At 41.6% G+C, this 14,862-nt stretch overlaps 1 protein-coding gene across 9 annotated transcripts in view; it reads left to right on the top strand.

Moving 5' to 3' along the window:
- jakmip1 (janus kinase and microtubule interacting protein 1) overlaps positions 1 to 14,862 on the top strand; it is a 48,865-nt gene that overhangs the window by 12,220 nt on the left and 21,783 nt on the right. For 5 of the 9 annotated variants that reach the window (XM_054791097.1, XM_054791099.1, XM_054791101.1 and 2 more), the window contains 13 exons: positions 6,638 to 6,950; positions 7,464 to 7,796; positions 8,020 to 8,181; positions 8,614 to 8,826; positions 9,044 to 9,199; positions 9,336 to 9,482; positions 9,823 to 9,993; positions 10,177 to 10,236; positions 11,551 to 11,679; positions 11,756 to 11,884; positions 11,972 to 12,055; positions 13,314 to 13,376; positions 14,540 to 14,638. In XM_054791097.1, coding sequence (XP_054647072.1) covers positions 6,795 to 6,950; positions 7,464 to 7,796; positions 8,020 to 8,181; positions 8,614 to 8,826; positions 9,044 to 9,199; positions 9,336 to 9,482; positions 9,823 to 9,993; positions 10,177 to 10,236; positions 11,551 to 11,679; positions 11,756 to 11,884; positions 11,972 to 12,055; positions 13,314 to 13,376; positions 14,540 to 14,638 — 1,902 coding nt within the window. In that variant the 5' untranslated portion in view covers positions 6,638 to 6,794. Of the gene's footprint in view, positions 1 to 662; positions 1,391 to 2,861; positions 5,950 to 6,637; positions 6,951 to 7,463; positions 7,797 to 8,019; positions 8,182 to 8,613; positions 8,827 to 9,043; positions 9,200 to 9,335; positions 9,483 to 9,822; positions 9,994 to 10,176; positions 10,237 to 11,550; positions 11,680 to 11,755; positions 11,885 to 11,971; positions 12,056 to 13,313; positions 13,377 to 14,539; positions 14,639 to 14,862 lie in introns of those variants that run through there. The other 4 variants (XM_054791104.1, XM_054791103.1, XM_054791100.1 and 1 more) reach the window with 3 other exon arrangements.

Raw genomic sequence — 14,862 nt, 5'->3', positions numbered from 1 at the left:
CCTTGCAGCAATAGGCAGCATGTGTTAGTGAATGGCAGACATGCAGACACGGTGCTATACAGAGGCAGAGACAAGCAGCTGTGCGGAAGTAATGCATCCACTGGAATCTGGGTCACACTCGATGCATGCACTTTTATATTGTTACATTACTTCACCTACTTTTATTTGACAAGTCATGTCAGCAAAACGACTGTTTATCACAACATATTATCCCTCATAGGTTGATTCTGTCTGACACACACACAAAAGCAATGCATGTCAGGACTCCTGTGGTGACGATGATGTCTGATTGATCAAACAGCCACCATTGAAATGTGCTGGAATGAAAAGTACACTAGTTTTATTGTTGTTGTTACTGTGCTTATAAATAAAATGGATTATTAGTAATCTTAAAAATAAGTCTCAAAAGTGTCAGTCAAAACCGAATTAGAGTTCTGCAGCTCGTGTAACATATCATGTTTAGTATTTATCATTTCTGAAATAATTTTAATTATTTTAATTTTTAACCTGAAAATGTTAACCTGAAATGTTTTGTTTCTTAGTATGGTTATGGATAAAGTTAATATGATTACTATGAATATTACTACTACTACTATAGTACAGTACTGCTAAATAAAGAGTGTCGAAAGTGTCAGTCAAAACCCGAAGAATGAATGAAGTTTCACAGTTAGTGTAATGTTCATATGTATAGTATTTATCATTTTTAATATAATTTTAATTATCCTAAACTGTTTCATTGTTTGTTACCGTGCTTATAAACCAAACTAATTTTAGTGCGACTCCTACTACTGTAGTACAGTACTGATAAATAATCAATAGTGTTTAGTGTCGAAAGTGTCAAGTCAAAACCGAATTGCGTTTGTAAACAGCTCTCGTAATGCATCCTATAGTGGGTCAAAGCACTTAAAAGCAAATGACTTTCATGAAATAACCGTCGACTTTATGGATTATAGCCTCTTTATGAAAAACAAACAAACAAAAAACGATCTCAAGCATATGACGTCACTACCCGCACCGGCGGTGTCATTCTTGAACACGCAGTCAGGTGTCGCGCTTCTATCACGCTACCGGCGACGCCCGCCAGCCTGTCCGCCTCACATCTTGCACAGCGTCGACTCCACCACGGAGACACTTTTATATCCCCTTTATGTACGCGTGACGTGGAGACCTAGCGGCTGTTAGCATCGCGGGTGGCCTCACTCCAAGTAGCTTTTAAGCTAGCGGATAAAATCGCCTTGGCGCGCTGAGGATGTAAATGAAGCAACCCTCGTGAAGTGGGCATAAGTCTTGATGTGTGGATTAAAGGTTGCAAGTGAGGCGAGTTAACAGCACCCCCACGCAGAAGTCCAGTCTCCTTTGGTGAAGCTCGAATATCGCTGGACTGATTCAGGTGAGTAGCCGCTCTGTGATGCTTGACAACTTCTTTAGGCTAATTTAAGCATTTGTAGACGCGTGGCTGTGTTTTAGCTGCTAGTGAAGCCGCTGGGGAGGCTTGCAGACCAGGGCTCATGGAGCCTTCAAGCAGGTTCAGCCACACGCCGCTCGAAGAGGAAGTATCATGCTTGATGATGATAATTCATCTTTAATATCCTGTCTGTCTTCCACTTCCTGTGCAGTCTAGTGTAGTGCAGTGCAGTGCAGTCATGCCACCCCCCACACATTGTAAGGAAATGGCACAACTAGGTTGACAGCAGTGATGCATGCTATGCACGTTAAACACATCAGACCTTGCAGGCTGCAAGGACAGTCGACCTGGATGGAGACTGGTTGATGATGATGCAGCAGCAGACCCATGCAAGTGTCTCCATGGGGCGTGGTTGCTGTCAGTTGCAGACTTTAATCTCCCAGTTGACTGCCTCTTTTATGTTGCAGATCAAGCCAGCAACTCTCCTTTGCAAAAGCATCCCTCTGCAATGCATGCATGCATGCACCCAGCCTGTCAGTGCTTCATAATGATGTAACCTAGTGGACAGCTAACATGTGTTGCACATTGATTTCATCCTTCCCTGCAAAAAAAAACCTTCCATGCCAGTACTCGAGAAAACATCATTTGTAACACCGCGATAGTAATATGTTATCGTATCCTCTTCACCGTGGTAAGCAAACATTCTAGAGGAACCTGTTTCACCACCCTCGTCTCGTCTCCCTGACCTAATCTGCTCTTCTTATTCTTAATTCACGATTAGGCACGGCTATCGGTGTAATCCCACTAGAGTACACGCACAGGACACCTCATTCGGTACACATCACATGCACCAACCAAGAAAAATCTGCCAAACACTCCTCACTGTAAAGATTGGTAATATGGAGGTCAGCCTGTCAGTGCTCAGACCAGACGTCGCACATGGCATTAAATCGGTCTGCAAGGCTATCGTCCCAGAAGGAAGCCCGCAAACAATTTTTAAGACCCAGCAGACGGATCAGGAGTGTCAAAACCCGAGGGCCAAAAAATGAAAGGATGCAAGGGCCATTTTGATATTTGTAAATGCTAAGAAGGTATATGTATATTTCAAGAAAAAAACTCCTCCTCGGCTTTGTGATGTAGGTGAAAACGCCTTTTATTCGTAAGAACTTCGGTCTTTGCTCATTTTTTTCCCCATTTTTGCTGTTTTTTTTTTTTAAATGGTCAAAATATTTCAACTTTCTTCATAAATAATCTGTGTAAATTTTCTTTTGCTAATTTTATGTATGACTTTTCTTTGAATATTTTGACTTTATTTTCATAATATTATAACATTTTTCCCAACCTAATTTTCCAAAAACACAATTTTTTTGTGTGTTTTTGTTTTTCATAATATTATTACTTCAAAAAATAATTTTTTTTCATGAACATTTTAACTCTATGCTACTAAAGTGACGTTATTTTTCCTCATAATATTCCGAGTTTATTCTCGTCTAACTGCCGCTTTTCTTCACATTAGAATGTTTTTTTTCTTAATATTTTGATTTCATTCTCTTAAAATGACAACTGTTTTTTTCTATTTCTGCTGTTATTTTGTTTCTAATTTTCCAACTATTTCAACTTTCTTATTGCAAATTTTCTTCTCATAATCATGACTTTATTCCCATAATACTTTGACTTTATTCTCATAACATAACTTTGCCCGCAACCTCTGTGGGATTCCAACAGTGTCTCTAAGTGTATCTAAATGTGCGTTTGTGGCCGGAGTGGATGGATGTTTGCTGGAGTGTGGCCAGACCTGTTCTGACAGCCTACACTATGCTGATGGGATTGCAATGACAACATGTGTTCATGTGTGTCATGCATGCAGTGAATGTGCAGTGTAAACAGGAATTACTTTAATATTTCTTATCCATACACACCCAAACTATTGACTTTATAACCCACAGTCACACAATTGGGCCTTTGTGTCTCCCATTTCTTTAGTTAATGTTTGACACCCTCTTTCATGGCTTTAGCTCGTCTGTAAATGTCAGTTTAACTTTAAGATTGTGGTCAATGCCAAAGATACCTGACAAAGAAGTTTCAAACATTATTTTTTGTTGAAAAGAAAAGTATAATTAAAAAAAATATGATTGGACCAACAAAACTTTTTTTATTTAACCGAGTCACAAAACGTTGCGTTGTTCTGAAACGTTCCCACAAATTGACACTAAATAATATTATTGTCTGCATTTTTCAGACCAAATAAACCACCATCATAATAATGCAGTATATTCCTTTAATGTGTCGCCTTTCACTCTGTAAAGTTGTGGAATTGACGTTGGTGACATGTATTTTCTCACAGGCATTTCATACTGTCTGCCAAATGTTTGCAGCATTTCTTGAAATGTTGGATTAAACTACACTCTCTGTGAACGCACACCATTTTGCACTGTTTCGTTTGTTTTTACTTTGCGATCAAACGTCGTTGACTGTCTGCATGTAGTTTTTTTGCCAGATGGGAAAACTAGTTTGGGTGGGTATGTTTGAGGTGGGCAACTTTGTTTTGTTTATGTTGCCAATACTTTCAAATGTTTTGTTAATGGCTCACCTTGCTCATTATTAATATTCCCATACGGGGGCTGTGGCATTTGGCTTGGCAAGCATCTTTTGCCGGCCTAACTTCTCCTACGTTACCTTGCATTGCTTCACTCTTACGCTGTGTGTGTATGCTCGCGGCCCCGCCTCCCCCCGCAGAGACAAAAGCGACTGAATGACTGACGAGAGGTCTCACTTTGTTCGCTGTTGTTCTACGAAGCGTCTGTGTCAGGGGTGTCCAAAGTGCTGCCTGGGGGCCATTTGTGGCCCTCGGTGCATTCTAGGAAAAAAAAAAGAGCAGTCATTTTACGAGATAGTTGGAATATTACGGGAATAAAGTCATGATCATTAGGGGAAAAAAAAAGTGGTAGTCTTTCACGAAAAAAAAATTAAAACAATAGTAATATTACGAGGAAAAAAAATATTTGAGCACATTAGCAATTACACATTTATGTTGCGCACCTGCGTGACTGCTCGTGCATGTGCAGCACATCATCGGGTTTCCACAACGGTTTCCATTATTTTGTGGTGTTTTGTTTATTTTTCATGATGCAAGCTGACGACCATCATTAATAACTGGAAGGAGAAACAGTGGCATCGATTTGACAACACATCTCGATTGGTGTTTGTAGCTTTGCAGTTTTGTTTTATAGTCTTGTCAATTCTGAATTTAGAGGGTGTATTTTCGCCCCCTACCTAGTCAGAGCAGGAAAGGTTTTCCACAGTAGAGTAAGGGACTACCTTTGAAGGCAGTGTGGCTCTTCCCTCACTAGATGAGGTCTGAAGCGGTGGTTTTTCTTTTGTTTTGCTTCTGTGAACATTAAATGTTCTCATTAGCTTTTTGGTGTGCTCCTATAAAATGTCACAGTTCCCCTCATAACATTCCAGAATGTCTTTTAACTTCAGGGGTGGCAGTCTAGGCCCACGTGGCCCCAGTGGGATTTTGTGAGACAAATCTGTAAATTATAGTATCTCACAAAATTATAGTCCGCCTCTCAAATTTCAGCAACTGTTTTATGATAACATATCAAGGGACAATACTATAGCAATGAAACATGTATAAAACTCAGTGTAGTCCATGCATCGAAGCAATAAAGGCTGTGTGTTGCGTCATTTTCAGGGCTCTTAAATTTATACTACCGTGTGAGCTGTACACAGACTACTCTGAAAGTATATGCAATAGTATTATCGTTGACTTGGTCACATGGATGGAACTCTGCACCCACTTCCCTCATGTAGACAAACCAGTGTAACCATCTGGCAGTCATTTCAACGACCGCACCCCTCGCCTCCTTTTCTTTTAATTACTTTTATCAGTTTCCAGTGCTTGTAAGTCACATCTAATGAATCACTGTAAGTACTTTTAATGAGGATTAGGGCACACAGAGCTGTGTCTGGTGCTGGAGTGAATATGTGTCAGCTGAATCGCGCCCTGATTTTCTGTGTAAAGATGCAAAGAATGCGCGCTTGTGCCGTCGCTTGTTCTGCGACTCAATGAACCCTCTACAGTCTCTCGCTTCTTCTCTGTGAAGGAGCGTGAGATCTCTGATTGCCTCCGCTCGCTCGCTCACATTGCCATGGCAGCTCGTAGGGGGTTGGAGAATGTAAGGCTGCGGCGAGGCTTGAAGGTTTGTGTCTCTTCCTCGTCTCTGGATTATTGATATTAGGCCTAACCTTTGTCTGGCTTGTTTCCTTTTGCAGTGTGTGAGCGCGCTTCCATGCCCTCCAGCATCACTGCATTTTTGCTTCTCAGTCAACCTCAGCTCAGAGATCAGGACGGATAACCCTGTGCTTAGATGCTTGCTTCTCAAATGTGCAACCGCTAATACTGTGTGTGGCTTTGTGTTTTCTTGTTTACGTCTTGGAGAATCTCCAATCTAAGGCTCTTTTCTTCTCGTCATCCCTCGCCATGAGACTTTTGAGGGAGCAAGGGTTTCCGTGGCAACTGTTGCTGCCATCTGTGTACTGTACGTTATACCAATGTTGGCTGCTCATGTGGTTGTAAACGCTTTTCTTCCAAGGAAGTGATTAGAGGAGTCCCATGAAATTACCCTATTTCGTCACGTTGTGGCCTCTGCCTTAATACACACAGCGCCCCGCCCCAATTAATTGCACAAATCTGGTTTGGTTAAGTTCGATTATACTTTTTTCACATATTTTGAATATGTCTCAGAGGTATGCTGGAATGTAGATGAGGATTGAATTCATTTAGATACTTTTAGTAAGCCCTACTGAACACGCTGTTTTGTGTGTCGGTAGCTTTAATGCTAATAGCTGTCTTTGTCCACCTTTTTAACATTGTAATAGGAATGTCAAGAGCTTTTAAATAAAATAAACAAACAACAATGTCAATGCAGAAGTCAGCTCATTTGCATATACACTTTATTTACTTGGAGCAACATTCTATGTGTAATGTTTTGTTGCAGTTTGCCTCACTGCCTTGGGAGTCATATTGTCATACATATTAAAGTCATAATAAACGTAATAATTAAACACTCATAATTAAACTTAATTGTTACCTAAAATAACTAAAGTGATGTTGTCCTTCCTCTCAGTGTAGCGACTGCTTGTTATCACGCCACTCCGCCAATGTTTTCTTTTTCTACAGTACTAATAATTAACGGCAGTGCGTTAATGTCTTTTCTGTGCTTGTAGCCCCCCTCTTCTGCGTCCTCCAGCCATGATGTAGACCAAGCCTTGTGATGATGATACAGGTCAAACTTTCAGTGAAGAGCAGCAGCGACTGATTCTCTCCCCTTGGCTACACCACACACCTGCCTCTCTATGTCTGCCCCTATTGGTTGGAAGTGCTATGTCATCCACCACACCCCCTGCGGCCCCGCCCCTTAAGAAGGGAAAGAAGCTGGAGAAGTCCGAGGTGATGGCTGACTCGGTTCAGGCCGTCAACGAGGATCTGAGGAGCAAAATGATGGATGTGCAGATTGAGCTGCAGCAGGAGCGCGGAAAGGTTGGGGTGCACAGTGGCAAAAGTTTTTTTATTATAAAATGACTATTACATGTTTTTGTCAAAATTGTCCAAATGTGAGTGTGAATATTTGTTTGTCTATATCAGGGGTGTCCCAGCTTTTTCCACCACTTATGTATTTTTTAATTTCATAAAAAGGCTAAAAAAAATTGTATTTAAAGACAAACCTTTGTTGTATTTTAGTTATTAGTAACAATACTTCAGATTCTTTGCTTTACATTTTTCCTTTTTGCTATATTTTTCATATTTTTGCTGGTTTTTTACTTAAATTTTATTTCTACAGTGTGCGCGGGCCAATAAAAAAACAAGCTGAGGTCCGCAAATAGCACTTCGGGCTCGCCCAAAGTCAGCTGGGATAGGCTCCAGCTTACCCATGACCCCAATGGGTGCAATGGTATCTCCAAATAATACGTGGCTATCCATGTGTATCATATGTTTCTTGGGGAGACACTCGTCAGAAATAAGGCAAAGGAATTAACGAGCTGTGTTTTCCAGGTCTCCAAGCTTCGCGAGCGCCTCCAGGAGCAGCGTCAAGCTCGGGAGCTGGAGCAGTACAAGCACGCAGTGGCTATCACCGACCTGCGCGCCAAACTTCACGAGGAGAAACAACGCGAGACGGCGACGGCGCGTGAAGCCCTCGCCCGGCAGCACGAAGCCGAGCTGGCCAGGGCTATAAAGATCCGCGACACTGAAGTGCAGAGGCTCCAGGGACTGGTGAACGCCCTGAGGGATGGAGCCGCTGACAAGCTGAAAAATGCTCTTCTCGGAGAGGCGCGAGAAGAGGCCAGGAGAGCCTTTGATGGCGAGCGACTAAAGCTACAACAAGAGGTGCGTTACGGCATGCACACAGGTCTTTGTTGTTGAGGAATGTGGAAGTTATGCATGCAGTAAAAACAGGAAGCAGTGTGGGAAAAGCCTTTTGCCAAGCTATTGTTTTTGGCTATTGCTATTGGTTGTTCACCGGTCGCCTTCCCAGAGGAGCAAGGCTTCTATCATGACAGCTTTTCAGCGCGTTTGTTTACAAGTGTGTGAATATCTGCCCATCTTTTAGATCCAGGAACTGAAGGCAGCCAAGAAGCAGGCCGATGAGGCGCTGACCACCGCACTGCAAGCCGACAAAGCCAAAGCAGCTGATCTCAGGACAGCTTACCAGCAGCACCAGGATGAAGTGCATCGCATCAAACGCGACTGTGAAAGAGACATCCGTCGACTGGTGAGGCACAACACGCAAAATGAGCTTGACAAATGCAACATCTACTTTTATTGGATCATTTCCATACGGATACTCATTTACAACATTTATTTCCCTGCTTCTGTTTGCAGTTTTATCTCACTGATGTTGATTAAAGGTCAGGGGCCAATTGCTGCATTGTCTGCCTTGCTGTGACTGTGTGTGGGTGGACTTTGCGGCGATGTTCAGAAATAAAACCCTTTGCAGTGTTTCTGCTGCAGTTGCTTATTAACCGCAAAGCTTCAGTAACTGCATTTCTCCAGCAAAGAGGATTATGTTTGGACAAAGTGGTTAATAAACAAGTCCCTTACTCTTTGCTTTCTGTGGTCATGGACTGGTGCTTTCTGCAAAAGACAGAATAATTTAGCATCAAGCGTACCTTCCTGACTGGCTTTCTATCATCTTTCACCGTAGATGGATGAGCTCAAGGCTAAAGACCGTGTGGTGTGTGCCCTGGAGAGAGAGCTGGGGATGCAGGCCGGCTACGCCCAAAGGCTTCAGCTCCAGAAAGAAGCCCTGGATGAGCAGCTGGTTCATGTACGAGAGGCTGAGAGACACAACCATGGCAGCCCAAAGAGAGAGGTGGTGCCTGGGTTAGGGGACAGCACAGACCTGCTCAACAACCAGGTACATATACACATAATGCACATCATATTTACTTGGACTGTTTTAAGGCTGCTTTATTTGGTTGAGATGGTGGTATCTATCATGATGCAGTTATACCAATACTCTATAAGGTCAAGAGCTGGGCAGCCATCCATCTCATCCTCCAACCTGTCACATCCCTCTTCCCATCACCCTTCACTTGCTTGCATGCTTACCTGCATGTCCTCCCCTTGTTCAGTTTTTGTTTTCCTCCTCCTCCCCTCTGCCCCCTGCTTCCCAGGAAGCGGAGGAGCGTGACACCAGGAGGTTCCAGCTGAAGATAGCCGAGCTGCACTCCGTCATCAGGAAACTGGAGGACAGAAATGCGCTGCTGGCCGATGAGAGGAATGAACTTGTGAGGGCCACGCATGCACTTTAAATGCATTCCCAGTACACACACACACACACACACACACACACACACACTCACATCCACAACTGTGGGCACTGATGAAAGTTCATAACCTTTTCTATTTCCATTCATTGTCCAGTTGAAGCGGGTGCGAGAGGCAGAGAGCCAGATGAAGCCCATGTTTGAGAAGACCAAGCGCCTCTCGAAGAAGAACGATGACCTCCTGCAAACCCTGCAAAGAATGGAGGAGAAACTTAAAAACTTGAGCCGTGAGAATGCTGAGATGGTGAGAACCAGTTTTTGCTTTTCGTTTGTTGATTATTACAAGTTCATGTTGCAGAAAAAGGATCACAATCATGTTTTTGCTTTGAACTGTAAAATGATTGGTTTTTTTGTTATTAGTGGTTAGCGTGTTTTGGTTATTTTGTTATTAGTGGTCCAGGTTGCACCCCACCTCTCGCCCGAAGTCAGCCTGGATAGGCTCCAGCATACCCTGCAGCTCTTATGAGGATAAGGGACATAAAAAGATGGATGGATGGTTATTTTTCCACATGGATGACCTCTAGCGGCCGTATGAGGAGATGCATGATCAGCTTTCATGTGGCTTCTCCATCTCCCTCCCTTAGAAAGAAAAAGCATCAACTTCCCGTCCCCCCTTGCAGCAGCAAACCCATCAACCCCAGCTGAAGAGGCCCAGCTCCCTGACAGACTTAAGCCATGCCCACGAGGAGCAGGAAGTAGAGTTCCTCAAACTCCAGGTTGCAGAGCAACGCGGTATAATTGATGAACTCACTCAGGTAAATATTTAAAATCTGTCTTGTTTAAATTTGACAACATCAAAGACATGGAACCTTAAAATATCACATTCATACACATTCATAGGATTATATTCATATTTAAAGTCTGGTTTATTTATATTATTTGAAAACACTTCCAAAATGCTTGGAGTTGTCGAAAATATGGCTGCTTTGTGTCTTTAGGAACGTGATCGTTGGGTGTTCGGCAAAAAGACAAAGAGAAAACCTCTCAAACTAACCAAAGTAAGTACGTTGATCCTAATAGCTAAATAACGGCCTCGTCTACGGTTCACTGGTCCTCCGAGTGCAGCGTGTGTCTGCGTGTGCTTAATTGGGCTGCAGAGACTACATGTATAATGACAGCGTGCCTTCACGGTTGTAAGATCCTGTTGAGAACAATGCAGATTCAGCATGTAATCTTTACACAGAAAATGATGTGTACACGTGGATCCACGCACTTTCACGTTTGAGCTTTCACAACTCTGCAAATTATTTTTTTTCTTGTAAAAAATTTGTAATTTTTTTTTTTCTCATAAATTGGCAGTGTTTTTGTTGGGGTTTTTTTGTTGCAGAAAACCCATGTCAGCTGATAATGCCAGTAAAATATACAGGATAAATGTACCACTGTTAAAAACCTCAGCTATTTTTCCATGCTTATGTCTTCATGCTTCACTGGTAAAGTTTGTTGTTTGTTTGAGATTTTGCACTTTGTTCAGCGGCCGTTAAAAGCAGCATAGTTGCTGTGAGATGCAAAATGAAAATGTGTACAGTATGTCACAGTCCAGCCCCAAATCTTGCAGCAAAGTGAACACAACAAAAGATGTGATTGTAAATCGTTACTGGAATTACAACAGGCAAGCAATGTGGATTATTCAGATGCGACTTGGAGAAACGCCTTTGACCCAGGGGGAGCCTCGTACTACCGGCAGCAGCTACAGAGTGAGGTGGAGGCGACCTACTGTATATTAATTTTTTTAATGTTATCTTATCTGTTGCCCTTTTCACATGAAGTCCTGACCGCTGTGTGAAGCAGTTAAAGGAATTGTGATTTCGTGTGCATGACAGCAGAGGCCTAGTTGGTAGTATTTAGTAATTGCTGTGATCATGCATGGTGTTTGGGCTAATGCATCAGGGATGTTGCTAGGAGGAGGAGTCCCACCCACATCCCCAGCCACAAGTGGTTGCTGCCTTGGCAAGATGACTACGGTGTTGGGTGCTGCAGTTCGGCTGGTGGTCTCACTTGAATAGGAAGCAATTTACTTTACAATATCCTGAGTATTTTTTTTTTTTTGATAACTGGATGGTTTTTGGTGTGGCAGCATCATGACGGAATACATCCTTCTCATTCTCTACTTCTCCTCATTCGTTTGTCTGTGTGCCCTGGTGTGCCTTTACTTCTCTGGTTGCCAGGAGATGACTTATAAACACGATGGTAAGCATGGAAGAAAACTAAACAAAAGAGCTGGTGTGCAGACTTTTTACTCAGGCAGCAGGATGGGTGTTACAACTCACTGCATGTTTGATTTGTCATCTTTTTTTTTCCTCTTTATTCCGCAGAGGCATGTTGTGGAGACATATTTTGGATTTGATGAGGAATCTGTAGAGTCTGAAACCTCCTCTCTGACCTCCTTTAACACTGACCTCACTGACCGGACGCCTGCCACACCAGAGGAGGAATTAGAGGAGGTAAGCATTCCTTTCTGTGCATTTAAATGAACAATACGGCAGATTTTTTATGATTATAATAATCTCATCTATCAAGAGTGTCTCTCGTGAGGAGTCAGAGCTTCGGTTCCGTCAGCTAACCAGAGAATACCAGGCTCTCCAGCGAGCTTACGCCCTCCTGCAAGAGCAGACAGGAGGCTCTCTGGATGCTGAGAGGGAAGCCAGGGTGTGTATTGTCAGTCATCTAACAACAGTAATCAGAATATATATTTTATGCCTTCTTTTCTGAATCAGTTGTTACTTTACCCTTCAGACACGTGAGCAGCTGCAGGCTGAGCTCAGCGGCTGCCAGGCCAAGATCCTGGACCTGGAGAAGGCTTTGGTGGAGCGGGGGCAGGTAACAAAGACAAGAGATGGCCAAAGCAGTTCTCGCTTTCTACTCTCACTGGCCCTCCTGCATGTTTTTCTGGCTGCTCTGCTCCTGGGCTGGCGCTACGCCGACCAGGTCTGCCGCAGATTCCTGTGATGTCACGTACAGCAATGTGTGACTTGACAACTCAGTGCCTGCATGCTCTTTCTGTCCTGCTCTTCTTCCTGTTGGTGTCTGTTCACTTTCTTCCTGTTGGTGTCTGTTCACTTTCTTGTCATGTTCCTGTGCGGGGTAACCAGGAAAAAGATAATGTATCTTTTTTTGCTCCGAATAGACCTTCCTAGTGTCAAAAACACGCTATTAAAGTTTTTATATTTGTTTGTTTTAATGTATGCAAAAGCTAGGGCAGGTAGTGTTTATGTACAGGAGCAAAATCCAATGCATATGTAGGAGGAGTAACTACACCAGTAGTGCAGACATTTGCGGTCCGCAGCTGTTTTTTTATTGGCCCGCAGCACATTCTAAAAATATAATTTAACAAGAAAACTTAAAACAAAACTATTTTTTTAATGGAAAAATCTGTAATTTTACATGAATAAAGTCAAAATATTAAGAGGAAAAAGTTGTACTCTAACAACAAAAAGTCGTGATGTAATTTGTATATGAGGAAAAACGTCATTTTAGTAGCATAAGGATGAAATGGGAAGGTCATAATTTGGAAGATTATTTAAAGATAATTGGAAATTTATTTTCTTAGCATTTGCTTTACAAAATTTCATTTTTTACTATGTGGCCCTCACTGGACAAAGTCTGGGCACCCCTGAACTAGACAATACTATTGTACGTAATTTATTACGACCGAATTTTGCACAGAACATTGAGTATCCAGCACACCTCAACACGAGTGCAACTCTTGCTCAAGATCTTCAGTTTTACTGCATGTTTGCATGATCTGGCTCTGTGATGTGTTTTGCTGCTCTGCTGTATTTCACCTCAGGTTGCCTTCTCCTTCTCCTGTCACTCTTTAAGACTACGGCTTTATCAGCATGCTTTCCCTGTTATCTCAAGGGTGGGCTTCCTTTGGTTCAATAAACTTTGGTTTCCACTCTATTCCTCCTCTGTTTGTATCTGTTACATTTGCATGTGTCGTTTGTAATTAAAGGCTGTCTGGCTGCTTGGGCTGATTTCTGACATCTTCTGTCTTACCGCTGTGCTTGGTTCTTCTTCCTCTGCCCCTTCTGTGAGTGTCAATCAGTTCTGATGTTGTGGTTGGTTGCTGTGACAGGACTCAAAGTGGGTGGAAGAGAAGCAGCACTTGCTCAGGACAAACCAGGAGCTTCATGAGAAGGTAGTGCGCTGGCTAAGTCGTTTGGCGCCACCTGCTGGCTTGCATGCATAGTAGAGCAGAGACACAGATAAGATAACAATATGATAATAGAACAGCAAATATAACATAACAATACTGTATGAGTAATTAATATGGAAAATAATATAATAACAAATAAGAAAATAATTACCTCACAGCACATTCTAAAAATGTATTTTAACAAAATAAAAAAAAAACAACAGTAAAAATTGAAAAAAATGCACTAATTTTACAAGAATAAAGTTATAGTGTAAAGAGAGAAAAAAATTGCAAGCTGATGAGGAAAAAGTTTTAATTTTACAAGAATAATGTCATCATATTATGAGGGGAAAAAAGTTGAAATGTTAAAAGAAAAACACACTTTTTTTAAAGCTGTAATATGAGAAATAAAAAAAACAAAGTTGTAATTTTTGGGAAAACTAGTTGCGGAAAATGTTATGGGAATAAAGTCAAAATATTATGGGAATAAAATCTCAATTACAAGAAGATAATTTATAAGAAGAAAATTTTAATAGTTGGAACATAAATTTAAAAAAACAGCAGAAATGGCCAAAACAGCTGTAATTTTATGAGAATAAAGTCAAAATATTAAGAGAAAAAGTCATTTTAACGGGGAAAAATGTTGCAATTTTACAAGTTGTAATATTATGAGTAAAAATATAATAAATGTCATTTTAGTTGCATAGAGTTTCAATATTAAAGACACAATGCTATTTTAAAAGTCATAATATTATTACAAACAAAAAATAAAATTATATTTTTTGGAAAATTAGGTTGGGGAAAAAGTTACAATATGGGAATAAAGTAAACATATTATGGGAAAAAAGTTATAATATTACAAAAACATAATTTATTAGAAAGTTGAAATAATTGGAAAATAAAAAAAAGCACAAATTGGGCAAAAAAAGAGCAAAAACCAAAGTTCATAGTAATATGTTTTTTCACCTAGACGACAAACCTGAGATGCATTTTTTTCTTAAAATATATTTGCATATAACTTCTAAACATATTACAAAATATCGAAGTGGCCCTTGCATCCTGTCATTTTTCAGTATGTGGCTCTCGCTGGAGGGAAGTTTGGACGCTCGTGTATTATTGAGTGCTACATTACAGACCGTGGCCTAATGACCAACTCTTTCCTGCAGATGTGCGCACTGCAGCAAGCAGAGTCGCGGCTGCAGGCCGAAGTTCAGGATGCCCGGGACCAGAATGAGCTGCTGGAATTCCGGGTTCTGGAGCTGGAAGTAAGAGACTGCACCATCGTTAAACTGTCACCAGGAGGCGACAACAACAGATGCCTCCAGGCCTACATACAGTGACTCACTATACAGATGTCTTATCTACTCCAGTCCATACTCATTGAAAGTCATGTTATGTTCCAAGTAATGCACTTGTGTCTCCCTGTTTTGCATGGCAGCTCTGTGCATACCCCTGCACTGTTCCAATAAAAGAATGTTATAGGCTGATT

This window comes from Dunckerocampus dactyliophorus, chromosome 11 (genome assembly GCF_027744805.1).
Source record: "Dunckerocampus dactyliophorus isolate RoL2022-P2 chromosome 11, RoL_Ddac_1.1, whole genome shotgun sequence".
Lineage (NCBI taxonomy): Eukaryota > Metazoa > Chordata > Actinopteri > Syngnathiformes > Syngnathidae > Dunckerocampus > Dunckerocampus dactyliophorus.
This window is presented reverse-complemented; position numbering and strand designations above follow the sequence as displayed.